Raw genomic sequence first — 27,945 nt, 5'->3', positions numbered from 1 at the left:
ATTATTTGGCCACATTGACGTTTAAATTTCGATCGTTGGAAGGAGTCGCAGCGACACCATAACGAACAGGGCCATTGTATTGTAACTACATACTAAAATATCAAAAACATTAAAGGTAAAATCTTCTTTATAATAAAATGAAAGTATAGACTATATAATTTTAATAAGTTGATTACAAATAGGTTATAGATTAATTAGTTACAGGTTAAATAGTGAGTGCAACATTAATTTTTTTTTTTGTCAACCATTGGGCCACAACTGGCCGGTCCATTAGCCAAATTCCTACATTCGTAGGAACCGGGACTCGATCCCGGGTGTGATGGTGTCTTCTACAAATGGACTTACCTCCTACCACTACACTAAGGTCACTTCACGCAACATTAATTTATTTTCGGAAGATTTTATTACTAGAGTACGGTGTTTCCAAAAATCTTAAAGAGAGTATTTTAAAGAGTGATTTTATATCATCTAACTTACCATATTAATTCTTTTTATTAAATTATTCATCAAATAAAATACGTTGATATCTAACTTAACATATTAATTTGTTAATTATCATTATACTTCACCTCTCATTTTTATATATGAGTATATCTTGTGAAACAAATAAATTATCATATTATTTATTATAATTAAAAAAATAGTTTTATTTTCGGATATACCATAAGTTGAAATTTTAAAAACAAATATAAATTGTTCAATCTATAAAATATTCAAGCTTTCGTAATATTATTCTTTAAGATAATATCTATTGAATTAAAAAATTTACTGAGTAACAGGTGAAAATTTGAATATTTAAATTCAATTTCAAATTTTTAGTTGAATTTTATAGTTTCATACAATATAATAAACTTTAAATAATTTATTTTGATATATTTTTAAAATATTAAAACTTGATATAAAAGTTAGAAACTATAAACACTTTAATTGATGGAGGATTTTCAAAAATACCCCTTTTCCTATGTCATTTTTTAAAAATACCCTTTCATGTTGGTCATTTTCAAAAATACCCCTTTTCTATGAATAAAATCACTAAATTCTAAACCCTAAACTCCAAATATTAAACCCTAACCCCTCAAACTATATCCTAAATGTAAAATGAGAACCCAAACCTAAAAAAAAAAAAAGTCTAAAAATTAATTTAACACAATGAAATTATGTAAAATAGGGTAAAAATAAAAATGTTCAAAAAATAGGGTATTTTTGAAAAGGGGTATCCCAAAAAGGGTATTTTTAACAAATTCTCTTAATGGATTTGTTATACCAATGTCAATAATATGTTATTATAATATGAAAGAATTTCAAGAAATCAAGTATATTAAAACAAAAAGTATAACAATATATTAAATTACTCATAATATAATAATTTGTTTTTAAAAAACCAAATTTACAAAATTATGTCTTATAATGACATTCAGATCATGATGTGGAATATACATTGCTGAAATAACTTTACATACATAAACTAATACAACATATTGAAATTTTATTTTTAAATATAAAATAGACAAAATTTTGTATAAAATAAAATTTAACCAGTGTTATAGCACGAACACTTATCTAGAATCATTAACAATATAAAATTTACAAAATAGGTGTCTTTTTCAAGTTATCATATTTAGCATATGAGTTTCTTGCATATAATTTTATTGCATAATGTTTTATCCACAAAATTTTTAAAAACAATGATATAAATTATATTTTATATAAAAATTACAATATATATAAAATAAATTTTAACTCTAGCACGAGTCTTAATCTAATCTAATTATAAATAGGTAAGTTTTTGTAGGAAATGTTATTAAAATATTGACGATGTCGTATACAAAACCATTTAAAATCGATTTTGTACCTTATTTTTCTATACTGGTTTGTTTTCCTCTTTAGGTTAAAATATATTTTCCGGAAAAAAGCTGTTGCGTCTTCTAAAAACATAAGTAATGGCAACTAAAGAAGTTTCTATCTCTTCTCTTGCCTTCACTAATGGTGTTTAGTCTCATCTTCCAGCCCATAATTTCAGGTAAAACATTTATTTCACTAGTAAATGTTAATCATACAATTACATTTTTTTCCTAAAAAAAAATAATAACAAATATTAACTACAAATAATTACAGATTAGTGACAAAATTTTAATTAATAAAATTTGTACCTAATTGGTTACTAAACGTAGCTATGTAATAACAAATAGTAACAGCAATAAATTGTAGCAAAATTGAGACAAATTTAGGAACACAAAATGGTGTAGCAAAGGGTGCACACGAAACAAAACGTCACACATTGTAGTAAAACTATTATTTTAACAAATTAAAATATTATATCGCTCTCTTCTTCTCTAGTTTGTCCTTTCTTTCGATCCATCTTCTTTGTTCTCTCACTGGATCGTCTTCTCTCTCTCCCTTTATATCATTTTTTTGGTCTAAGAGTTTCGTCGGTCGTATGCACACCAAGTGTTCGATGAAATCACTGTGATGGTGTTGTGATTGGATATTGAAAGGGATCTATCTTAAACAACGATTTGTGTTCTTCCTCGCTCTTGTTATCTGTCGCTCTCACACAATCGCGATTTGCAAGTAAGCCTCTTCAATTTTCTTAGATTCGAGTAGTTCTCCCGAAAATCAGTTTCAATTTCGTTCTCATGTTAAGGTTTTTGGGATTTGACTTAGAAGTTGTTGGAAATAGAGATCTAAAGTTTGGATTTTTGGTTGGTTTAATTAGTTTTGGAGATAGAAACAACTCAACACATTCTCATTTCTGTTGCAAAGTTTATGGGGGGTTTTTTTTTTGTGATTCTCTTTAGGTGTATTTGGGTCGAAAGTTAAAAACATTTTTGATTTATCACTACTGTTACTGCTTTGGTATTTTGGGTAAAGTGCTGAACTTTGTTTGGTTTCTTCTTATGTGGTACAATTTTTTAATTTTTGTTGTTGTCGCACAAGTTTGGAGATAGAGAAGCTTCTCTTTTCTTGTAATCACAAGACATGTTAGTATATTGAATGGTTTAATTAGTACGTTATTGTGGCTGTTGTTGTTTTCACTAAATGTTTAACTACACTACAGGTTTTTGCATTGAGAGATGGGCGATAGTGAAGGTACCATCAAACTTGTTTAATTTGTTTGGTCTATGAAACATCTATTTGTGGGTTATTAGTTGTTTGTTTTGCTACTGTTTCTTGATGTTCAGTTTCATGTTCAAGGCTTGTCTTAGTTGCAGGTGCCATCTATTATTCATACCGATACTTGTTTTTTCCTCATTAGACCCTTTTCATGATGTAAAGAGCAAATAAACCCCTTTATGATTCACTTCTTTCAGGTAAGTACTCTTGTTAAACCTTTAAGTCTGCAGCTATTAATGCATATTTGTTTCAAACTTAATTTGATTCTAGCTGTTTGATTCTCAGAACCTCCTGATTTAAGTATTTGGTTTTCAAGCTATGTTTATGAATCGCGGATGCTGGATACAAGTGATGGTTTTTGTGAAGAAAGGGTCTAAAAAGAAGGTTTTTTTTTTATTATAAAACATCCATCTCTTGTCATATCCCTCGTATATCATAATGCATGACTTCTTTCTATTGTGTTTACTCTTGTAGTGATGTTACATAACATATATACTCTTGTAGTGATGTTACGTAACATACATAAATCCCAAGGTTTGCTTTTTTTCTTTTTTCTTTTCGTGATACTTTAGTTTTGTAAACCTGAATTGAAGTTCTGCATATGTAATGATGATATGGTTATCTATTGATTGTGAAATCTGATTGGCTATTGCAAGTTATACTAGTTTGGTTTATATCCTCAGATTTGGTTTAATAAGTGTTTCATGTTCGAGCACAATATCACAATCCCAAGGAAGCGATCAAGTGGTTGAAGCAATCCGCTGAGAATGGTTACGTTCGAGCACAATGTCACTATATCAGTTAGCTCTTTGTTTACACCAAAGCTGGGTTGTGCAAACCAATATGCTAATATCATCTGAGATTGAAGTATTGGTATAAGATAGTTGTGTTGTTGATTGTATTCATATGATCCAGAGAGATTTTTTGAAGAACAAGGTCTAAGATTCATGCTGGGTTGGTGTTTTTTAATCTTAGTCCTTTTAAAACTTTAGTCCTTGTTAATATAGTATTAGTATACTAGATAGTGATTGAACACAACATTAATATTACATTCTTTTTAAACAAATGTGTTTGTTTTCAGGTTTGTTTTTAATAACTCTCCATGGCGAGCCCAACTCAAGGCAACAACAGGGAGAACCGAGCTGCCAATCCTGAAGTTGTGACTGAATCTCCGCAAATGGCTGAACTTCCGCAATGTGTGTGATGAGTCTCATGAGCAAGAAGATGATGACGATGACGACGAGCTTGTAGGTAGTGCACTCTTCTGATGAACTTGTTGTCTCAGCTTTCTATCATCCCTCTTGTCTAAGGTACTTGGCTTCTACGGCTTTCGTTTAAAGCTCTTGTCTTTTGTCTGCTAGTGTAGAACTCTATCTATTTTGAATGTTTAAAGCTAAGGTTTAACATTAATCGGAACTTTTGTACTTTCATTTTGCAATTTGATTTTCGAGGTCTTTTTTGAGATAATTTGTTTTGGCCCTACATATAAATTTTGTAATGGATACGAAAAGGTGTAGCAATTTGTAACAAGTTTATGACAAGTAACTTGTAGCTTGTTGTGAGTCAATTAGCGACAAAATTTTTTGGCTTTTTGAAACTAGATGTTACTCATACTTGTAACAAATAGTTACATATACTTGTAACAATTAGTAGCATTTTGCCACAGATTAATTAGTATCTAAACTGTAGCACTTTGCGAGAATTAGCTATAAAGGAGAAATATTTTCTTGCTACGAAAAACATGTAATAATTACAAAATATTTAGTAACTATACAGAACAATTGTACTAGTGGATTTGTTCGGGACTGTAACACAAATATATGTTTTTGTTTAGATTTGAAATCCTCATGAGAAATTTGAAATATTTGGTTGTGCAATTTACAAGATAAATTATATAATTTATCATTAAATATCCTTCAAATTTTTATTAATGTGTTTATTATATATATATGACCAAATAGGACGATCAATGGAAGTTTTGGTCAAGCCGTGACACACCGGAATGCAATAATATATGCATATCAAAGGGTTATAAAAGGGGAATTTGTCGAACGTACTGGACACTCCATTATTGTTATTGCTACTCCCAATTTGTAGTTCATGATGATCCTCCCATGTCTGATCCACCCATGTCTGATCCTCTTCATTAATTATTAAATCACTATGTACTATGATCAGTTCTATGAATAAAAAAAAACATATTTTTACTATGACATATTTACATATATCTCATCCAAGCTTTTGGCTGATCATATTGTTTACTTACAATGTAATGATAAACAAATCTTAATATATATATATATATTCTAAAATATAAACACCGATGTTATTCTTCTCTGAATAATTTTATGTGATTTCCCGCCCCTCAACTTTAAATCATTTGCCATTCCACAACTTTGGATCATATAAATTTTCAGATTCTTCCCATACAAGTCTTCGGTTATACAACATATCTAATTGAATTTTAGCCTCATACATATATGACTCATTCATTTCTTCTTCCATATATGACTTCTTCGGTCCTTTCTTCCATCATCTTTTAGAACTTGTCTCTCTTGGTGGTATATCTCTCTCCTATTCTTTGCAATATGTTAATATGTTAAACACAATACGAAAAATGTTTGCCAGGTACACACAAAGTATACTCCAATACATGGTCACACATATAAACAATATAAATGTTTTATTAACTATATGAACTATATATCTTAACATTTTTGAAGTACATTTTTGTGTCAACCTCTCTTATCTTTGTATCCAAACAAGTCTCAACTAAATTCTTTACAATCCTTAAAACCAAACACAATCATTTTCTTATTTGATAATATTAATTTCCTAAAACATATCTATCTAATTTAAATAAATATGTTAGATTAAAATATAATTTTCCTTTCATTTTTATTTAATCTTATATTTAATTATTTTAATTACTATTTAATACATAAAGTTAATAAAATTTTAGATTTTTTTCAGCATATAATGGGACTTGAATTTTTATAAACGGATATATATTAAAAATTGTTTTAGGATATTTGTAACCAAACAAGTATATCCACATATAGAGCTCGGAATACATTTTTGGAGTACAATAGGGTGCCATCACTTTTTGCCAACTTCAGGTCGGGTTTTTAACTAAAATTATAACCGATTCAATTATCCGAATCCTCCTTAAGATTGCTGAATATTTTGGGCCGGTTTTAAATCCATGCATACTTATTTACATCCAATTAATGCCCATTGTATCTTAGAAAATATCTAATTTGCATGCCGAATTTTTAGGACCGAGTTTGACAAAAAGAATTGATAACCCAATTTATGTAATCAAATCCTCTTAATCACGTCTCTATAATATAGCAACTAATTCAAGATGAATACATCTTAGGAAATATCTAATTTGCGTTTAATAAACGATTACATATTTGGTAAGATCTTATTAGCTTTAAATGAACACTATTCATCCAATAATATCAATTGAGAATCATAATAAGAATATGTCAGATCATTTATTCCTAAATCATAACTAACAAATTGTAAAATGTATATTCTCAACTTGCAAATCAAGAGTTTCTACAAAACTCTACCTACAACCGTTACAATATATATATCACCAAAATAATAGACCTGTGGTGTACCACGGGGTAAAACCTAGTTGTTATTACATAATGACATGCATAAACAGACATGAGTTATTAGAGGTGTTCCACAAATGTCTGCAATCGAGTAAATAGCTCTACGAACTAATGGATCATATCGAGTTGGAAAATGGAAAGATTTGTACAAGTTATACCATTCGTCACCACTTTGTGGAAAATCGTTAGATATGAATATGTTAGATACCTGTGACTCGATTGACGAAGGTGAAATAGTATCTCTCTCCAAAAAAGCATGTTTTTTTTTACCACCGCACGAAGAAAATATTTTGTTGTGAATGAACAAGATAGTGAGGAATTGTCCATACGTAAAATCAGAATTATTGAGACGTGTACAACACCATAACCATCCATTACAGTGCTTTATTTGCCAGAATTCGGTGTTGACCGATGTTGACCAGCATTGACTAATGTTGACTGGGCGTTGATCATGTGTTGGTATATACTTGGTGTAGATGGCAAACATTTTATCTATTATACCTATACCTAGAGTCACTGAACTTTTTAATTGTTTTGAATACCGCATAAGTATAAAATCCTAACTGTGCGTAAGAATTCTCCTTTTGATAAACCATTTGTATCTTGTGGCAACATATACCCACAAATAAATTGAAAATAGTATCTTATTCTAACCACAAAGAACAATAATGAATGAATCTTGATTATATCTTTCACATAAAACAGTAAATTCTCTCAGTCTACATACATGAAAGAGGGATTCACCAGCTATTTCTCTCCCGAGAACTATTGCATCAAGGCAAATAAAGCTTAAACTTTGATTCCGAATTATATATCTCCGGAAAAAAGCTTCAAAACTTATTTTTTTCCAAATCAAAAATTTGAAACCTAATCTACCTTTATATAGATTACATTGGTTTAAGCTTTAAATCCAAGACTCAACCATCTATCTCTTTAAATAAACCAAAAACAAATTATAATAGAACTTTTTTTTTCGAAAGGCGGGAAAGTCTTTGAATGAAAGAATTGGAGATGAATTGTTAGGCAGAGGATGCTAAGGTAAATACCACAATCTGATGTTTTGTGATATTCGTTCTTTCATTTTTTATGTTTGTTTTTGTAACACCCCAACCGCCACCTCTTAGTGGGTTCCATGTCCATTTCCAGTCCACGGACCCATCTTCTTTAATGGGTTTCACGTCTTCTCAGTAGGCCCATAAGCCCATCCATATAGATGGCCAAATCAATTCTTTAAACTTCTCCGCATGTCATTGAAATCAGGGTGTTACAGTTTGGTTAGTATTTAGAATTTTTGGTTTGTTTGTTTGTAGTCTTAGATTTCATTATTTGTTGTTCGATCATGTGTTGTTGATTATTGTAAACAGTTTCATTATTTTTGGTTTTGTGTTTCCGTATCAACGTATTGCTGTTTAAATTATCTTACTCCCCATAACGGGGTGTGAGTTGTTAAAAAAAGAAAAGGAAAACATCAGGAAAAAGACCATTTCTTACGTGTATACTTTCAAAAGTACCAATTTCTTTGATTGCTGACGTGGAGGGTGATAAAAAAGGCGATTTAGGGTTTCAAACTTTTTTCACACGATTGATGCTGCCGGCGGCGTCTCCGGCTCTCGAAGGGGTGGATCTGGCGACAAAGGAGAGGGTTTCATTGGGAGATGGTGGTTCTGCAGTGGTGGAGGCAGCAGCCTCACCGATGGTGCAGGGTGAGGAACCCTTGGGGACCAAGTCTAAGCAGAGTAGGGAGTCAAATCTCAGCACTGAGGGGGTGATTCTAAATAAGAGATCATATGCTAATGTCGCTCGCAAGCACGTTTTCTCAAAGCAAAAGTTTGATGTCGTGGAAGTTGATGGGAAGCAAAAGGTGATTGTCCCAAAGGAGGTTCTCCTTGATTCTAAACCACTCTGGGAGGATTTTCTCCTGGGAAAATTTCTAAGTTCTAAGGCTCCTCATGTTGGTAAGGTGCACATGATTGTCAACAAGATTTGGCGACTAGGGGATACCTCTACTTTGATAGATGTTTATGACGTGAATGAAACGACGGTGAAATTCCGGATCAGAAGTGAGACCGTGGGTCGTCGAGTGTTAAACAGGGGTATGTGGAATATTATAGATATTCTGATGGTGGTTTCGAAATGGTTTCTGTTTGAGGAGGAAACTCAGCCTGCACTGAAGTCCATACCCTTGTGGGTTAGCTATCAGATGTAACTCCCTCTCTGTTCCAACAGCACCAATAAGAGTGCTGTTGGAAAGCCAGTTCGGTTGCATCCGAAAACTGATACCTGTACAAGCTTTGATGTCGCGCAGATTCTGGTTGAAGTCGATTTAACGAAGACTCTGCCACAAGATTTTGTATTAATGGGGGAGGAGGAGGGAGAACTTGATGCAGTCGTCAAATATTCTTATCCCTGGTTACCGCCAAAGTGTGAAGTCTATGGAAAATGGGGTCACATAAAGGCGACCTGTTTAGCGAGCTCTGCCACTCAACAAGTGATCAACCCTCCTCCTTCTGTGACTGTTCAAGAGTCAGTGAGGGTTGTGTCCTTAGTTTCACTTGTTGTTTCCTCCCCTGCAGCTAGCAGTGAGCTTGTACGACCAACAACTGGGGCTAATCTTGGATCTACTAATGTTGAAATGGTTCATTCTCAGGATGTTGTAGGTGGGGAGGAGTGGCAAACTCCAAAGTCTGTGCGCAGTCCTGGGAAGACAATCGGAACAGAGAGTTCAAATGCCATGGTGTCTCTCCTTTCTAACGCGTTCTCAGCTCTCAGTGATAAGGCCGCCGAGGATGTTTCTGGTGAGGACATTGAATCCACTAAGGAGGATGTTGATTCAGCTGAAACAGTTGGAGAGCAGTCACTGCAACGGGAGAAGCTGGTGGAGGTATCTTTTATCCCACCGCTTCGTCCTTCTCTACCTCGCAGTTCAAAGACAGCACATAAGATCATTCCAAACCCTTCTACTCAACCTCCTAGTTACCTACCTAGGGATCAGAGTAAAAGGACCGTTTCCAAGGATCATTAATGTCTGGTTTCTTTTGGAATGTTCGCGGATTAAACAGAATTTTAAAACACTCCATCATTAAGAAATGGATCGAAGATCAGAATTTTGAGTTTGGCTGTCTTATTGAGACTAGGGTGAAGGAACGTAAAGCTCAGTGGTTAGGAGCGAAGTTGTTTTGCGAATGGTCGATTTTGTCTAATTATGAGCATAATGCTTGGGGGCGTCTTTGGGTGGTATGGCGTCATAATGTGAGGGTTACTCCAATGTTCAAGAATAGTAAAATGATCACTTGTCTGATCAAGTTAGAGGATGCAGAGGAGGAGTTTTTTTGTTCGTTTGTTTATGCTTCAAACTTGATAGAGGAGCGGAAAATCTTGTGGGAAGACATACGCAATCATAGGGACTCACCTATGATGAGGGATAAGCCTTGGCTTTTCTTTGGGGATTTTAATGAAACTTTGACTGTAGAGGAGCACTCTAGGGGTGTAGATTGTAACGCCCCTGAACCGTCCTATGACCGGACAGGCCAACGGACAGTCACGGGACGCTACTATGGGAACTGCACTGGGGTGTTCCAGCCGAGGGACGGAAGCTGCAGACTTCCCGACTGGTCCTCCGTAGCACAATTCCGCCCACGACCGAGACTGCTTAGGCTTTGCAACCCTCGCGTCTGGTGTGTTGTGTTGGCCCGGACAAGGCTAGTACCATTTGAACCACACCACTTTAATAAAACAACTTTCATACTTTAATTACTTAACGAAAATACGTTCATAAAACATTAACAATGTTTTTGGTACCAGGCCTAGAGCCTAAACATGATAATTTAATTTTACAAAAACAACATCTTGCAAAGGCAGCGCAACTCTACACCGGCTGGCCTAACGTCCTGTGCTCCCCTCTAAGGCTTTTCCCCACTATGGTTACCTGCAAAACAAATATGGAGTCTTGAGTGCTAACACTCAGTGAGTTCGGAAACCTAACAAGAAACCAAACCCAACCCCAACCCCAACAAGCAACACACAACATAAGCTAACTAACAACAACTACATGCAGCACTCAAATGCAACATGCAAGCCAAATGCAAGAAAAACAAGCAAGATAATATACAAGTTAGTCATGCAACAAGTATACTATCAAAGTATACGCATGCGGAAGCTAACAACTATTCTTCATCTTCAAGGCCCTTCACTCCTTCATTCCATCACTTTATCACTTCATCACTTCGTGACTTCCCCCATACCCGTGAACACCTATACTCACAGCCACAAAGGCACGCGAGCATAGAACATCACATGAGAGTCCCTCTCTACAGGCGCTCTCGCCTACACCGTCGTGTAGTACTCGGCCCTAGGCAGCAACCCCGTCTCTCCGAGTCTTCGTAATCCGCTCTGATTACGGCCTTGGGGAAGTCTTCTCCTGCACAACCTGAACACACAACCAAACAAACCTGCAAAGCACACAAGCTACATGCAAGCTACAAACAACAACAGGCGATGCACACAAAGCAACATGCAACAATGACAACATGCAAAGCACACAAGCCACATGCAACCAGAAACAAGCAACAAAGAAACTAGAAGTAAATCTAGAGACTAAGTGCTAGACACAACCTCACCAACATGCAAGGAAACAAAGAAAACGAGACTTATCTATCTAGAACTCAATCTAGAAGAAAATAATCGAATCTACCCCAACACCCACGAAAATGCCTAGATTTAACCCGTAAATCCTAAGCAAAAACAATTAAAAACCCCACCTATCATGTGCCATATCACATGCATCAAAACTCACCTGGCTTGGCTGAGAAGAACAAAATCTAAACAGACTTCTAGCAAAGACTGGACGCGAACAGCTCCTACAGCGGCACTTGGCTAACAACTCGCGGAAGAGAAACTCTAAGGAAAGAACTCTCTCTCTCGCTCTTTCTCTAGTCCTCACTCTCTCACTCTCCCTAACTTCTCTTAACTCTCTAGCTCTCTCTTTTACTCTAACTTAGCAAGAGAAACGAAAATCTCTCTCAACACACACTAAGGCCTCCTATTTATAGTAGAAATGGTGTGATTCTGGCTGGGACAAGTGGCTGGACATGCGGCTCTCTCTTTGCATGGCGAACAAGTGGCGATTTTAGAAGCTTCTCCTCCACTTCTCTCTTTGATTAAATTATTCACTTAGTGCTCCACTAACAAACCTACTAATTAAAATAATCCTGCTAACACAAAATATGGGAATAAAATATGCCCACTAATCCATCACTTTAATAAAATAATTCTTAGTGGGTTTCCTCCCCACTAACACCAAAATTGCCCATAAAATAATTATTAATGAGTTTCCTTCTCATTAACGCACGCTGGCGGTCGGACACGGATGGATCTGCGGTACGCTCTCGGATGGATCTGCGGTACTTGGTACATGGTACGTGGTACGGTACTATCGTCCATTTTTCGGCCTTTCTTCTTCTTTTTTGACTGTCCTTCCTTATTCGGTGTCCTTCGTCTTCCCAACTCCCTTTGTCCGAGGAATTTTGACTTTGGATTTTTACTCTTAGCACGGGTCACTACATAGATGGTCCGAGAGTTATATAGGGCATGAGAGATTTCCAGTCGGTTGTCAACTATTTTTCCTTTGCTGATTTAGCCTCGCATGGTCCCTTGTTTACATGGTGTAATAAAAGGAAGAATGATCTCATTTCCAAAAAGTTGGATCGTGTTTTGGTCAATGACGCCTGGCTATTAGCATATCCAACCTCCTATAATTTCTTTGATGTCGGAGGGTGTTTCGATCACTCGCGTTGTCGGATAAACATTCTAAGGCAGGTTGAACATCAGCGACGGCGTAAGCCTTTTAAGTTTGTCAATGCCATGGTGGACATGACTGAATTTAAACTGTTTGTGACAGAGTTTTGGGAGGGCACTGAACCTATTCTGGTTTACAAAGAAGCTCAAGGCTCTAAAACCGAAGCTTCATACTCTTGCACGCGGAAAGATTGACCACATGGTGGCGAAAACAAAGATGGCATATGATCTCCTTTGTGAGAATCAGATTTCAAACCTACTTACCCCATCTGCTGATGCTTTGGTAGCAAAGAAAGATGCATATGATCGATGGTGTTTTCTTGTTGGTCTTGAAGAGAAATACTTAAAACAAAAATCAAAAATCCATTAGTTGAAAGTTGGTGATCGCAACAACAAAACTTTCCATTGAGCAGTTCAGACAAGAGTGGCAACAAAAATGATCCGGAAAGTTCAGACACCGATGGTCGTACAGTATCTAATGAGGAAGATATTAAGAAGGAAGCTGTTTGCCATTTCAGTGAGTTCCTTCAGTTCATCCCACCGGATTTTGAGGGAGCTACGGTGGAGGAGTTGCAGGATTTACTGCATTTTCGTTGTACTTTGGAGGATAAGACCAGACTCACAAGGCCAGTTCTAGAGGAGGAGATCAGAAATGTGTTGTTTTCAATGCCATCTGACAAGTCTCTGGGTCCGGATGAGTTTACTATGTAATTCTTTAAGGCAGCTTGGGATATCATAGGTGGGGAGTTTGTGATTGCAGTTCAGTCCTTTTTTATTAAAGGGTTTTTGCCTAAAGGTGCAAATGCTACCATTCTTGCCTTAATTCCTATAAAGGTGGAGTCAAGAGAAATGAAAGATTACAGACCAATCTCCTGCTGTAATGTGTTGTATAAGGTGATCTCCAAAATATTAGCCAACAGACTTAAGTTCCTTCTACCAAAGTTTATTGCCGGAAACCAGTCGGCGTTTGTCAAGGATCGTCTTCTGATTGAGAATGTTCTGCTTGCTACAGAGTTAGTTAAGGATTATCATAGAGATGCTATTTCCAGTCGATGTGTCATTAAGATTGACATATCAAAGGCTTTTGACTCGGTTCAATGGCCATTTCTTCACAATGTGCTATCAACATTGGATCTCCCACCTGTTTTTGTGCATTGGATAATGCTCTGTGTGACAACGGCTTCCTTCTCTGTTCAGGTGAATGAGGAACTTGCAGGCTTCTTTCAAATTTCTAGAGGATTAAGGCAGGGTTGCTTGTTGTCTCCCTATCTGTTTGTAATAGTGATGGATGTTCTATCTAGAATGTTGGATCGTGCTGCTGGTGAGCAATTTGGTTATCATCCACAATGTAAGAAACTTGGTGTCACCCATTTGAGCTTTGCAGATGACCTCATGGTCTTGTCTGATGGTAATGTTAGGTCTATTGAAGGCATAGTGGCTGTTTTTGACAGTTTTGCTAAAAGATCAGGTCTTCAAATAAGTATGGAGAAGTCTACAATATACTTGGGAGGCCTCTCACCCTCCGCTTGCCAAGAAATCCAAAACAGTTACCGTTTTGATGTGGGAAAACTACCGGTCGATACTTGAAACTACCTTTGGTTACCAAGCGTCTAACTACTTCAGACTAATCACCACTTATTGAGCATATAAAGCAGAAAATAGGCTGTTGGACAGCACGATTTCTTTCATTTGCATGCCGGTTAAATTTGATGTAGTCGGTGATTTGGAGTTTATGCACCTTTTGGTGTCTGGATTTCGCCTTCCACGTCACTGCATAAGGGAGATAGACAAACTTTGCTCTACTTTTCTCTGGTCAGGCCCATATTTGAATCCTCATAAAGCTAAGGTTTCATGGGAGGAGGTTTGTAAGCCAAAAAAAGAAGATGGACTGGGGCTACGGTCCTTAGAGGAGATGAATGATGTCTGTTGTTTGAAGCTGATATGGCGTATTGTCTCGTCGGGGAAGTCTTTGTGGGTTCAGTGGATACAAAGTACTCTGCTAAAACACATGAATTTTTGGTCTGTTACATCCATTGTTGCTGGTTTGTGGGTGTGGAGGAAACTCCTCAAGTTTAGACCGATTGCAGCTACTTTCTGCAGAACCGAAGTTAACAATGGACTTACTACCTCTTTTTGGTTCGACAACTGGTCGAGTTTGGGTAGGTTGGTCGATGTGGCAGGGGATCGAGGCTTTATTGAAATGGGGATCAGTAAACATATGACCATTGCGGATGTGTGGGGACGCCACCGCCTGCAACAACTAAATCAGATAGAGGCAGAACTTACTTTGAGATTTGATCCAGCTAACCTCAGGGACGATGTTGTTCTTTGGAAAGGTAAAAATTATAATTTTCACTCGAAATTCTCCACAATGGAAACTTGGCTTCAGACTCGATCCATGGCTGTCGAGGTTTCATGGCACCGTTGTGCTTGGTTTACTCATTGCACGCCCAAAGAGGCTTTCTGCACGTGGTTGGCACTCCGCAACAGGCTTTCCACTGGTGATCGCCTTTCACAATGGTCCACGGCTGCTCCTGGTAATTGTGTCCTCTGCAATAACGCCACTGAAACTCGTGATCACCTGTTTTTTTCATGTAGCTACTGCTCTGAGATTTGGCAAAACATTGCCAAAAATGTCTACAAGACTCGCTACTCAACCAACTGGAACTCTATAGTTAACTCAGCTTGTAGCAACTGGAGGGATCGAACAACTAGTCACTGAGCTTGCTCTGTTCTGCAAACGATGATCTACACAATTTGGCAGGAGAGAAACGGGAGGAAGCACGGTGAGACTCCGAATCCTCCCTCACGACTCATCTAAATTATTGACAAGCATATGAGAAACCAACTTCTCGCTATTGGTCTCTCGGGGGATCAACGCTATGAGAATGGTTTACTCACTTGGCTAGGGACTAGATATTGATTACAATTTTTTGTACTCTGTCTAAAACTCTCAAAGCCTCGAAGCACAAGTTGTACAAAGGAACTTTTCTTTTGAATTTAATTTAACATTACATTCAAAAAAAAAGGTACCAATTTCTATCTGTTTAAACACATAATATCAATTTATACTTGTTCTCATATAAATTTTTAATTTTATACCTAAACTTTCAAAATCTAGCCAAATTAGAAATCAATATTGAGACTGTGTGTTTGTACATGTAGAAATTGACAGTTTTGAAAGTGTATGGGTAGAAAATGACCATTTCCCCAAAAATTTCTTGACTAATATGTATATTGTATCATTATTGTCATAATATTGTGTATCAAGTAAGCATTTCTTTTAGAAGTGTAATATCATTTTTTTTTGTTAAAAACTGTGCAATATTGTTAATAAATAGTTTACCAGTAGAATCCATATAAATATTTGTCCCGTGTTCGTATATATATTGTTATATGATATGTTTTTTTCGAGTTTTGATGCTAAAAAGTACGTTGTAATTGATCATATTAGTTATTAACAACTTATCAATAGTTCCTATTAGAAGAGGACATGCTTGAAGTAGATATTATGATAGAGTCATTTTTCAAAAATTCCTAAAATTAATTAGGAATTTTTATATTATTAAAAAATAAAAATTAAAACGTTATAATAATTAATGTATAGCTATTTGAATCATCATTTAGTTTAAAACAATAAAAAAAAAAAAAATACATACATACCAGTGCGTAACACATGTTCATAATCTAGTAAATAAAAAATCCACTAAAAACATTACTCAAAAGATAACTCTCCTCAAAGAAGACAAAATATATGAGAATAATCAGTATATATAGTTAGAAAACGAGTGGATATTTTTAGAAGGGCGATAGCATTTCTAGGGTTTTGATCTGCGATGAAGGTGTTCTGTTCGGTTTTTTTTTCGGTTTTTCTTCAGTCTCTTTGGGTTAATTTGGTCAGCATCTACGAGCGTAATCATAGATTGTTGCTTCTGGTGATTGGATTTGAGATCTGATTTTGCAATTGGGGAAAAGTTTGGGGATTTGGAATCGTCTGATGTCTTCGATTGTATCTGAATTGTATTGTGGCTTCTCATTTATGTGGTATCTCAGCTGTTATTCCCAGAAAGGAAAAGCGGATAGCTTGGTTAATCCTTCAAAGCTGATTCGCTTGTTTGATTTGAAAATGTTGGTTTTATCGGCGTCTTATCTGGTGTGATTCTTCAGTTCTGTCTCTCGCTAGAAAGCGGAGTTTGCGAGATATGGTGGGTTGTGTATTGATTTTGTGGATTGGAACGCAGAGGTTGAGGATCTCGTTGGTGAACGTGTATAAAAGGGTTTCTCCCCGAGTTGAGAAAATACATATTTCCTATTTTTTATTTCTCTCTTTTTGGTCTCTCTTGGTTTTGGTTCTTGCTCCTCTGTGTTCTCGGGTCTTTTGCCAGTTTGTTTGCGATGTCTCAAAGCTTGGTTCTATGTCAGGTTTCAGCTGCAAGAGGTGCTTTACCAGCTGTGGTGAAGCGTAAGGTGAAGATCATGTATTTTGTTAATACGACATTGATTGAGGGCTATTCCAAAACGGTCATCAGAAGGTGTATGAATCTGCGATCGCACGACATGAAGACGCTTCTATTCATGCTCCCAAGGATTTGTCATTTGGAAGGTAAGGTTGTTGGAGCTGTTTTAGGAATGGGTAAGTTCCAGTTCAACTTTGATGATGAGGCGGACATTGTCGAGGTGTTAAAGATGGTTCCTTTCCATTTTGATCACTGGATGGTTTCAATGGTCAGATGGAGTCCAACAGTGGATCCCATCTATCCATCTTCTCTGACCTTCTAGTGTCCGTGTCATGGGGGTGCCATTTCAGTTCTGGGTTGAGCCTACTTTCCAAAGCATTGGTGAGGACATAGGGCGTGTTCAGGAGGTGGACAATGATGGTGGCAGGGTTCAGGTGACGGTGAATGGTTTTAAAACTTTGTGTTTTGAAACCAAAGTTGAGTTTTACAATGGAGAAGAAACCGTCGTTTCACTCCGCTATGAGAGGTTAAGTTGAGTTTCAGTTTGTGTTAATGATAAAGATCATTTTCCATAACTGGAGGCGGTTAAAGAGGCTGCTGCTCCTCTGGCATTACCGGATTTGGTTGAAGCCCGACACAGCCAGAGTTATAAGGGGGCTATCAAGTCGGAGAGGAAGCAAGGATCTGGTCAGGAAGGTCTTTCTCGGGGTGGATACAGAGGGAGATCTAGTGGGGAGGGATCTCAGGGAGAGGGGAGCGTCCCTTTGAAAGAAATTTTTGGAGAGGCATAAAGCCTTAGTTAGACTCTGCAGTAGGAGAGCCTTTGGCTAAGCATCGGCGGTTTCAGTATGAGTAGTACAATGAGCATAGGCATTTAAGGGAAGCTGCGAAAGAGTCTGTGAACTCGCAGACGGCGGTGGTGGAGGGTGGCGAACCTCTAGCTCAGGCTGTGGGTAGCAAATCTATTCCAGTAAAGGTTGTTCGCAAAGCCTTATTTCAGGATGGTGAGGCTGGGGCCTCTCAGGTTGCGGATTTGGAGACTTTGCAGCGGGTTGAGGGTCTACATATGGTCGCTGGTTTGGTTGTCGCTGATAAGGAAGCTGATTTGTCTGCTGTATAAGAAGGAGTGGATCCGGTGATTTCTGGTTCAGAACAGGAGGATGGGCTGGAGTCATCTCAGGGAGATGTGGCTCCTGTGATTGGTGATCCTAGGATGACTTGTGCAGGCATCAGCACATATGTAGCAGGGCTGGTTATTGAGGGTGCAGAGGAACATGCAGCTTCAAGTGTTGTGATTGCTTTGGTCCCTGCTGTGGAGGAAACTGCCCCGGAACAGACTGGTTTTGATTCATCGGTGAAGACTGTTGCTTCTGGTGAAGATTGTTGCTTGGTGTGTCAATGGAGACAGACCCACCTTTGGTGACTTCGGGTGCTGCTTCGGGGTGATTGATAGATCACGCAAGCGAAAAGGCCCAATGGGCCTGAAGACGATGTGTCCAAGAAGCTGAACGTGTATCATAAGAATATCCCCTTAGTTTGAGCTTTATCCCCATTTCCAACACTGTCGGGCAATTTTCCTTCTAAGTCCATCTTTGCAAATATTGATTTTTTTATTTTGGCGCATACAGCAGATCCTTAACCCGAATGTGTATTCTTGGATCTTGTGCTATATTTAGAAGGCTCGAAACGATAAAATCTTTACTAATCTAGATTTAAATCCGCTTGCGATTTTGCGATTGGCGGAAGATGATTCTAAAACTTGGTTTATGGCGCAGATGGACGACATGGTAGACATATCACCAGGTGTCCCAAGGGCCATATTTGGTAGCGAGTAGTCTAGCGGTTGATAGCCCTGTTACGAGTTATCATTGTTTTGTCGATGGATCTTAGAAAGTAACATACCAATATGCTGGTTGTGGATAATATTGTACCTTAAATATTTCACATATATATATATATATCCGATCATATAAAACACAAGTATGGCTCTAGTGTCTAGTCGCATACCTAAAATATTTCATGTTTGGTTTTGTCATCACCAATTTGGTGGTTTGTGTCTTGACATGATTCGCTTCTTATAAAATAATTGTCTACTTTAATACCTAAAATTATACTATAATACTGATTTAGAATTAAAAAGAGAAAACAAAACAAAAGTGTTTGTTCACTTCAGATGAACTCTACTTTATTCCTCCACGGTCTCTATACGCCAAATATCTGTTTCTTCATTCGACAAAAAAAACCTCCAATCTCATGTCAATGTTTTGTCTGTAGATACTATCTTACTCTCTCTCTCTCTCAGAGAGCTAATGTCTCTAGGACGGTCGGAGTTCGCCGACGGCGTAGCGGCGCGGAGTCTCAGCGAGATCTCAGAGGTAGACGCCGTAAGAATCGGAGCTGATATCGTATCTGCGGCGAGACGTCTCATAGCGCTTTTGAGGTCTATCGGAGATTGTCAATGGCTTCATCATCCACCCGTTATTGCGGAAGCTATTAGAAGGTGACAACAAAAAAAAACTTCACCTTTACTCTTATCTCCTGAGTTTTGATCGGACGGTTTAGATTCATTTTGTTATCTTTCTATTAGTATCTTCTGGTCCCTAAAGGTTGGATCTTTATTGGAGTCTGATTGAATTTATTCCTGAAAGGTTTGATTTTTTTCTTTTCTGATCATGTAATTAAATGCGAGTGTTGTTGTGTTCTTTAAGGTATGATGAGCTTTGGATGCCGTTGATTTCTGATCTAACGGTTGGTTTAAAGCCTCCGATGATTTTGCCTCCTATTGATATTGAATGGGTTTGGTTTTGTCATTCTTTGAATCCAGTAAGCTCTGTTTCCTTCTCTTATTTAACAAAGATTCTGATTTGATCGGGAATTATATCGTTACGATCTTATCTTTGTTAGGTGAGTTATAAGGATTATTGTCAAAAGAGATTCTCCAAACTTATAGGGAAGCCTGCGATTTACGATCAAGAGAACGAGGATTACGCGGTTCTACAATGCGAAAAGGTTTGGGTTTTACGGTACCCGTTGGAGAGTTTCGAGAACAGAGCTGATCCTGATTCAGTTGAGACTGTTTCTTCAGTGAATGAAGATGTGAAAACTCTAGTGGAGAAGCAGAGGTTTCTTTGGGAGAAGTTTTCAGCACCTTATATGTCTGAAACCGTCTACTTGATCGCTGCTCGGTTACGTTACAAAGGGTTTCTGTTGATCTTACACAAGTTTAAAGACGAGATATCTCGTCTTATTCCAGCTTCTGATATACTTCTTATGTGGCTCACACATAAGAGTTACCCGACGGTATATAAAGAAGATGTGGATGAGATGTTGGAAGAGATGACGAGAAAAGTGGTACGAGTTGGAGAAGCAGTTGAGAAAACAGAAGTGGAAACAACTAAAAGACTGTGGGATAGGTACTTCAATCAACCATATGAGAAAGCAGGTAGTGAATTGACGGTAATAGCGAATGAGTCACGTCTTAGTTTCAACGCAGTGTTTTATTGGCCTGTCTCTGATATGGACGTTAACACCGCGTATAAGTCCGTTCGACCTAGATTTGTTTTGGAAGTAAGTTCTTGCTTTTGATGTAAATGTCTTGACTCTGAAGTAAAGGTGGTTTTTTTTGTATCTGAAAATGATTATTTTTCGCAGTTGTGTATATTTATAAGGCTGAATCCAAAAGCAGAGCGGAATGAGTCTATAGATCGAAGTTTTCTTCGTTTGAGAGTTGCTAGATGTCATAGGAAGCTGCAGCTAGATAAGAAAATGACAGATTTGTCTCGCGATGCTTCGTGGCACAAGGGTTGGCATCTTTACTGCGAGTTTGGGACGTTAGGGGTTGTTTTGGAATCACATCGTGAACGTCCTCGTGGTATTTGCTTCAGAAGTGGTAAACCGGAAGGGGTGATTGAGTTCCCGTGGAATGATCTGTTAAGAGCACATTCATTAGCATCTGGTAGGTTTCTCGGTAAGCAAGTGAGTGTGTTTGCTTCGGTTACTCCCCCGGTACAAGCGCCCTACTTGCTGAGATTTGTGCCGGATCGAGTTACCGATGATTCAGGTGCTATGATATCTGATTCAGTTCAAAGAACTAACAACTTCCGACCTCAAGAAGGAAGATGGCTTACACGGACCGTTCTTGATCATGCTGGACGAGAATGCTTCGTTATCCGAATCAGGTAAGCTCCACAATATGTCTGTTGAAACTTGTTTCTCCTTCTGAACTGACTCTCTTTGATTCTAAATTTGGTTTAGAGTGGGAAAAGGAGTGTTTAAACGTGGAGGTGAAGTTCCATCCCCAGTTAAATCAGAGGAGCGGATAACAGAGATTCGTGTAGGTTCTTGGTCTTATATCGAGGGCTCAATCGGTAAAGCTCCAGGTACATTGACTTAGGAGACAAGAAGATATTTTGTTTAGCGTTTGAGTTTGCAAAATATATCTTTAGAAAAACTGGAAAATATGGTTTCTATTATAAGAAAGTCGAAAATGAAACAGTAGCAGTCTTAAGCAGAGTACCGATCATCGTGTTTGCTCGTCTAGTACAGGGAAGGTGGTTGGAACCGTGACGCCTAAAGAACCAGTTGAGGATTGGGAGGCTGCTTGGGAATTTTGGACTGAAGACGAATTGCGTATCCGTTGGGACTCATCAGGAGCTATCTCAGAGCTAGGTCTATATTCAAGAAACCCTGGTTCGCTGGTAGGGTTTCAAGATTCAAGAATTTTATTCGCGTTTTTTTCAAACCGTTTTCTGATATCTTCGGTAATATAGGTTCGGCTATTAACTGGACGGAGAATGCAATATAAAGGAGAAGATGAAGAAGACGAGGAAGGTTTTGTAACAGTGGTAAGGTCAACAGAAGAAGATCCAACAGAAAAAGCAACTGCTCTAATCGACTGGAAGCATCAAGCCGTGGAGTTTCTACCTGAGGAAGATGCGGTTTTCGTCTTGCTATTGTCGGTATCGATTCTAAGAAGTGTAACACAGAGAAGAAGAGAAGATGTTGGTAAATTGTTGGTACGGAAGAGGATAACTGAAGCTACCGGTGAACGGGACTGGGGATCAGTTATCGTCGATGCTTCATCGTCAAATGTATCTTCTTCCGCAAGTCCATACGTAGAACCATGGTATCGGAACTCTGGTAAGGTTTTGGCGATGGGGGAGAAAGTACAAGTTGCGAGATATCCGTATCCTGTTATGAGCTATTCTAATGTTGATGGTGGTGATAATTTGTATAAACACGTAATATTCGGGTGAAAACTTCAAAGAAATTGCATAATTTTTTAGAAAGATGGATTGGTGTGACCAAAATTGATACGATTCTTGGTATGTCTTTTATCAGCTAGACTGCTTTGCTTAATATATTGTAAGTTAGCTAACAACTTATAGATCGTTGAGCCTCTTTAATTCTTGAATTATTCGCTGGTTCAAAAGTCCAGAACCCGAGATGTGTTGGAGGACTTACCTAAACAGAATCTTTAGGATCCCACAATGTACAAGATATACTTTGCTTGTCTTACTTTTGAGTCGCTTACACCTTATTAAATGACAAGTGTTACTACATTTGAGGGTTTGGCGTTTATGGCACCGTGGTCTAAGTAGCATGTGGTCCCACTTGTTTAGTTATCCAAGCTATTGTAGGGTCTCACTTATTTAGCATGTGCATTTTGTTCCCCTTACCCTGCTGTCTCCACAATTACAAAATGATTTTTCAGATTTTTGTGTAATATTTGGTTATCGTAAAATGAACTTTTATAAAATTTTGAAAGAGTCCGGAGATAAAACATTTTAGTGTAGGAAAAGTTTTAAAAGTCGTTCTCGCATGGCCTACAAAGAGATTTTGATGTCAAAAAATCAGAGTGTAGTGTTTTTTTTTGAGTGGTCTACTTCTCTACTTGGATGTGAAGGATAGATAAGCTATAAACTGATAAGATAGAAAGACCCAAAGTCAAGCATCTACATGTCTTCTGTTATTATCATTGCAGCTAAAATGTACAAAAGCGTAAAAGCATTACAAAAGTGGGATAACACATAAAAACAAACACACAAACAAACTCATACACGCACGCAGAAAAGAACTCTTTCGCCTACAGAAGCAAAAAGAAACAAGACTTTGCAATCGACCACTTGATGTTGTCAGAACGCCAGCGCTTAAGGGTACTCTGTTTTTGTTCATCTTTTTCAAGATTTGTGTTAGAGATCACATGCCGTAAGTAGGAGGAGGGCTCCCTGGTCCAGTCTCTGATCCTGATCCTCCTGCTGCCTTATCGAACGCATCCGACGTCGACCGCCTCCTAAACCGAAAGGGTTCCTTTCCTCCTGCGTTTGCTCCGTTCACATCCCAAAAATGATCATTTTCTCGTTAGTAAACCTCATACATTCACTTTAAACCCATAAAACTTTGACTCCTTCAACCATGTATTAAAAATCTATCAATCCGACTTCAATGAAATGTTAACATCCACACACATACACTTGTCAAATCCTCCTATTATGTTGGGTAACGTATAACAACATTTGACAAGACAACACACCTAATCCAACCAATATAACCAAACTAATATCACATAATGACCAAATTGGAGTATCAAATCATAATGGACACACTATGAGACAAAACTTTATGTTATATGCCTTACACACACACTTCTATACCTAATCTAATCGCAGTACATGATTTAATAAACATTAAATGACAAAATTACCCTTCAACGAATTAAGTGAGTGTACTGTTTCACCTAACTAACAATGATATGAAAGTGGTAAAGTTAAAAAAAAAAAAAAAAAACCTCACCGGAGAACGGAGATGGTGGCGGAGAGAAAGGAGACAGCGGCGGAGTTGAACCGGCAGGCGAAGCCGGAGCTGAACCGCCTTGGTAACCCGGTGGTTTAATAATCATGATGCTACGTGTAACTTTCACAGCCTCTTCCGGCGAATCCTCACCGTACGATCTCGCACTTCCACCTTCAGATTGATCTAATAATCACAGCCATTAAAAGATTACATCAAATCAAACGATGTTATCGGATCGATCATCAGGTTTAAATACTTCAGTGCATGTTTTTACTAATTTTAAGATTCGTTGATTCAATCGGTTTCAATTTTTATAGCAATAACACGGCGTACCATTGCCGGAGCTAGGTCGGAAACTGAAGGTATGGTGTTTCCGAAGCTTGCCAAGGCCGTTCTCTGGCCGTGGACCAGCGACGGTATCATCCCACAGATGATCAAGTAAGCCCATAAAGGGGTTGAAATTGATAAGAATCTAAAGTTTTTGGGGTCTTTTTTAGGAGTTTTTCTTAAAACTTGTTTGTTGTAAGAGAGATTCAATGATTTAACAAGGAGGCGATGATTTAAAGGCGTATGAAAAGATCTGAGTCGTTGATCTGATCTGACGTGGCGTCTGGATCATAGCTCTACGTAAAGGTGGATAAGGTCGAGTGTGGGACCCGATAAGGTCGAGATATTTAGATCGGAGTGCCACGTGGCGTTTCATCGGAGGGTTATTAATGCGTCTCACGTGACCGCATCTTTCGCTCTCTTGTTTACTTTATTTACGGTTGTGTCCTTAGCTTTATCTTGATTAAGTTTAGAATACCCCTCGATGTATGTTTATTTACAGTGTTACCCTTCCCTTTTGATCTTAGCCGCCAACAAAAGAGACCAAGTTCTCTCACTTTTAGTTAATATCGGAGCTCTATTTTGTTTTTTCCTTTTTTTTTTCTTTTTTTTTTTCTTTTTCTTCTACTATCCGAGCATGACAATTAGATGTAGTTTCAATTTTATTAGGTGTTGTTCGTTTGCTAATCCAGATGCAGTATGTAGATGTAAATACGTATTTTTGTTTGTTTAGTGATAATTAAGAGCATAATCTGGATGCTGTATCTGATTGTATTTTCAAAACTCATTTAAAAAAATTAAAATTTTCGGATGAGTATTTTTATAAAGTTTGGATAAAGTGATCTCATCCAAAAATGTTTAAAATTGAATATAACCCTAAAAATCAGTTCCCCCAAATTCTAATTTTGACAATCCTAATTTCAAAAATCGACTTGTGCGACACCATAGTCGAAGCTCGAAGCTCGACAAAGCTCAAAGCTCGCAGCTCCATCGATTCTCCACCATAGAAGAAACTCGCAGCTCAATCGATTCTTCACCATAGAAGAAGCTTGCAGATTCATTTTGATTCTCCAAGCTCACGACAGTCGTAAGTCGATTCTTCAAATTTTGCTTTTTGGTTTTAGTTTCATGTTGTAGCAGAAGCAAACTCTACTATGTTTTAGTATCGATCTTGATTTTTTTGCATCTGGGTGATTATGAAACGATGAGATAGCTCATGTTCTTAAGAAATTTGCTAGTTTAGTATCAAGTTTTAGACGATACACGGAGGGAGTTACTACTCTTTTGTTTACAAAATCTAAGTAAGAGAACCATAGTCTTAGGATGCACACTAACATGAATCATTTGAATCCTGAAGTGAAACTTATGTTTCCATGATAAAGAGTGGTTACATAAGGATTCTAAGACTGTGGAATCGCATGTAACATAAGAGATTGAGATGTTGTTTTTTGGTTTCATATGTTTGTTTTGCAGCTTGTTATTTTGCAATCAAACTATCAAAGAGAAGATGACATCCGTACCTAACAGTGATGTAAGTATTTTCACTCTTTTTATCAAATGTTGATTTGAATCTCTGTTTTGAGTTGAGAAGTTCGATTTGTAACCTCTTTTGAATGAAATAAGCTTGGTTTGATCAGAAATGTTTGTTGAGATACATGGACTTGATATTACATAAATGTTTTGAATGAAATAAGCTTGTTTTTATTGCAGGATACTTTCAGATCATTTTTTGAGGATGATGACATGGACTTGATATTACAGGAAGAAGAACACATGTATTATGCAGTACAAGAACATTGTGGAGTTAATACTAATAGAGAGGTTCAAAGGACAGATCGAGGTGGAGGTTGGCGTCGGGTGCAACGGTTTATGTATGAGTCTGAGAAACAATGTTTTGATATCCTCCGTATGAATCAAGGTACGTTTCTGAGTTTATGTCAAGTGCTATCACAGAAATATAAACTTGAAGAATCATGCCATGTCTATCTTGAAGAGAGTGTAGCAATGTTTCTTGAGATGGTGGCACAAGATGTAACAGTACGGGTCTTAGCTGAACGATATCAACATTCTTTAGATACAGTAAAAAGAAAGCTAGATGATGTTTTGGGTGTTCTGTTGAAGCTTGCAGCAGATATAGTGAAGCCATCGAGATGTGAGTTTTCCAAACCTAGTCCTAAACTAGTAAATGATGATAGGTATTGGCCTTTTTGTGATAACTGCATTGGTGCTTCGGATGGCACTCATATATCTGTTCGCCCTCTATCTAATAACTCTGAAGCATATAGAGGCAGAAAATCTGAACCAACAATGAATGTTCTAGTGATCTGTAACTTCAGCATGAAATTTATATTTGCTTATGTTGGAGTTCCTGGTAGAGCACATGACACTAAGGTTTTAACACATTGTGCTACTCATGAACCTTCCTTCCCTCATCCACCAAATGGCAAGTACTATTTAGTAGACTCAGGTTACCCAACTAGAACCGGTTATCTAGGGCCTCATCGTAAAGCTAGGTATCATCTTGATCTGTTTGCAAGGGGAGGACCACCTACTAGCACTAGATAGCTGTTTAACCGTATACATTCTAGTTTGCGTTCAATGATAGAGAGAACATTTGGTGTTTGGAAAGCAAAGTGGAGGATTTTAGATAGGAAACATCCTAAGTATGAGCTGAAGAAGTGGATAAAGATTGTGACAGCAACTATGGCACTTCACAACTTTATTCGAGATTCACACTATGAAGACCGTGATTTTGCTTATTGGGAGGTGGTAGATAATTATGAGAATCATGGTGACCAAGCTGTAGAAAATGAAGAAGAAGGTAACATTGAATATATTCCTTACATTCCAACTGGTGATAGATCAATGGAGGCTCTACGTGATGTTATAACTGAAAAGATAGGAAGAGGACATCAACTTCCGTATTAGCATCACAACAGTTTCACAAAAGACTATGGTACGACACTCCTTTCATTGATTCTTGTGTTTGTTTTGTTTGTTCATGTAGCGGCTAGGATTAGAGAGATATTGGAGAGGTTTTGATTTGGCTCGTTGATGGTTTTTATGGCTTTGTTTGGTCAATATTGGAGAGGTTTTTATGACACTAGTACTTGATATTGTTCACGTACCATGGTAAAGATGCGAATGTCTAATTGATTGTTGCAGGGGAACCATGACACTCTTGTCTCAAGGAGGAGGATGTCTCAAGGAGGAGGATCATCACTTATGATGACTTGTGATTGTTGCAGGGGAACCATGGCACATTGAGAGAAGTGGACACTTATTTTTCAAATTGATAGCACACTCGTATTGTTGTGTTTGTTCAAATCGATGGACCACTTTTGAATTTGTTATCTTCTAAACATAAAACATATTTTGAACAAATTCATGTTTTAGAAAATTACTATAAGGTTTTGTTGGATCCTATTAAAGTTATTAAAGTTAGAAAATACATGTTTAATGTTAATTGATATAACCAAAATATTTTTTATAGTGTATTTTTAAATTATAAAAGATGATTTCATTTTTAAATATTTATTAGATGTTTATTTAAATTTTATAAGAAAATTATTTTACTATAAACATAACCAAAATCACTAAACCACAAAATGAAGGGTATTTTGGTCATTTTCATGTATTGTATCTAGATATCTATACTAGATTACAAAACAAACATAATTTGTTCTAGATACAATTTCTGGATGAATTAAACCAAAAACACAAACGAACAGTATCTGGATGTTGCGTCTAGATATTGCGTCCAGATACTAAATCCAGATATTGCGTCTAGATCACGAAACAAACAGCACCTTAATCATTTTTTCTGTTTTTTG

The 27,945-nt window shown here is 37.3% G+C and overlaps 2 protein-coding genes, 2 long non-coding RNA genes and 1 pseudogene across 25 annotated transcripts; 3 read left to right on the top strand and 2 right to left on the bottom strand.

Annotated features, from left to right (window-relative positions):
- Positions 1-1,982: 1,982 nt before the first annotated feature.
- On the top strand, positions 1,983-5,324 carry LOC104701029 (uncharacterized). 19 transcript variants are annotated; one of them, XR_015561897.1, is made up of 8 exons: positions 2,227-2,571; positions 3,059-3,090; positions 3,213-3,311; positions 3,400-3,498; positions 3,589-3,648; positions 3,798-4,068; positions 4,196-4,424; positions 5,076-5,324. It is a non-coding gene; the product is annotated as an uncharacterized LOC104701029 (long non-coding RNA). The 19 variants fall into 19 exon arrangements; XR_015561904.1 differs by having other exon boundaries at positions 3,207-3,311; XR_015561907.1 differs by lacking the exon at positions 3,589-3,648 and having other exon boundaries at positions 1,983-2,571; positions 3,196-3,311.
- Positions 5,325-10,466: 5,142 nt separating this feature from the next.
- On the bottom strand, positions 10,467-11,761 carry LOC147941241 (uncharacterized). The gene is made up of 2 exons (XR_015560680.1): positions 11,536-11,761; positions 10,467-10,668 (listed from the first exon to the last, which is right to left on the bottom strand). It is a non-coding gene; the product is annotated as an uncharacterized LOC147941241 (long non-coding RNA).
- Positions 11,762-16,339: 4,578 nt separating this feature from the next.
- On the top strand, positions 16,340-22,281 carry LOC104701028 (uncharacterized). Of its 2 annotated transcripts, none has more exons than XR_002032731.2 (7): positions 16,340-19,493; positions 19,702-19,816; positions 19,898-20,560; positions 20,645-21,171; positions 21,248-21,372; positions 21,534-21,690; positions 21,763-22,281. XR_002032731.2 is itself a non-coding variant. In XM_010416654.3 (7 exons), the coding sequence occupies exons 1-7, from the start codon at positions 19,303-19,305 to the stop codon at positions 22,246-22,248; spliced, it is 2,259 nt and encodes a 752-aa protein (XP_010414956.2). In that variant the 5' UTR covers positions 17,739-19,302; the 3' UTR covers positions 22,249-22,281. The 2 variants fall into 2 exon arrangements, 1 of the variants encoding a protein (XP_010414956.2); XM_010416654.3 differs by having other exon boundaries at positions 17,739-19,493; positions 21,539-21,690.
- A 439-nt stretch (positions 22,282-22,720) lies between these two features.
- Positions 22,721-24,326, bottom strand: LOC104701027 (dormancy-associated protein homolog 3). 3 transcript variants are annotated; one of them, XM_087458215.1, is made up of 4 exons: positions 24,119-24,326; positions 23,786-23,968; positions 23,195-23,310; positions 22,721-22,848 (listed from the first exon to the last, which is right to left on the bottom strand). In XM_087458215.1, the coding sequence occupies exons 1-4, from the start codon at positions 24,231-24,233 to the stop codon at positions 22,846-22,848; spliced, it is 417 nt and encodes a 138-aa protein (XP_087314341.1). In that variant the 5' UTR covers positions 24,234-24,326; the 3' UTR covers positions 22,721-22,845. The 3 variants fall into 3 exon arrangements, with proteins under 3 accessions (XP_087314341.1, XP_087314342.1, XP_010414955.2); XM_087458216.1 differs by lacking the exon at positions 22,721-22,848 and having other exon boundaries at positions 22,940-23,319; positions 23,781-23,968; XM_010416653.3 differs by lacking the exon at positions 22,721-22,848 and having other exon boundaries at positions 22,940-23,310.
- Positions 24,327-25,825: 1,499 nt separating this feature from the next.
- Positions 25,826-27,040, top strand: LOC147941240 (uncharacterized; annotated as a pseudogene).
- Positions 27,041-27,945: the final 905 nt, after the last annotated feature.

The sequence above is a fragment of the Camelina sativa genome, chromosome 7 (assembly GCF_030686135.1).
Source record: "Camelina sativa cultivar CO46 ecotype springtype chromosome 7, ASM3068613v1".
Classification (NCBI taxonomy): Eukaryota; Viridiplantae; Streptophyta; class Magnoliopsida; order Brassicales; family Brassicaceae; genus Camelina; species Camelina sativa.
Note: the sequence above shows the minus strand (reverse complement) of the source record. Positions and strands in the feature narration are given on the sequence as shown.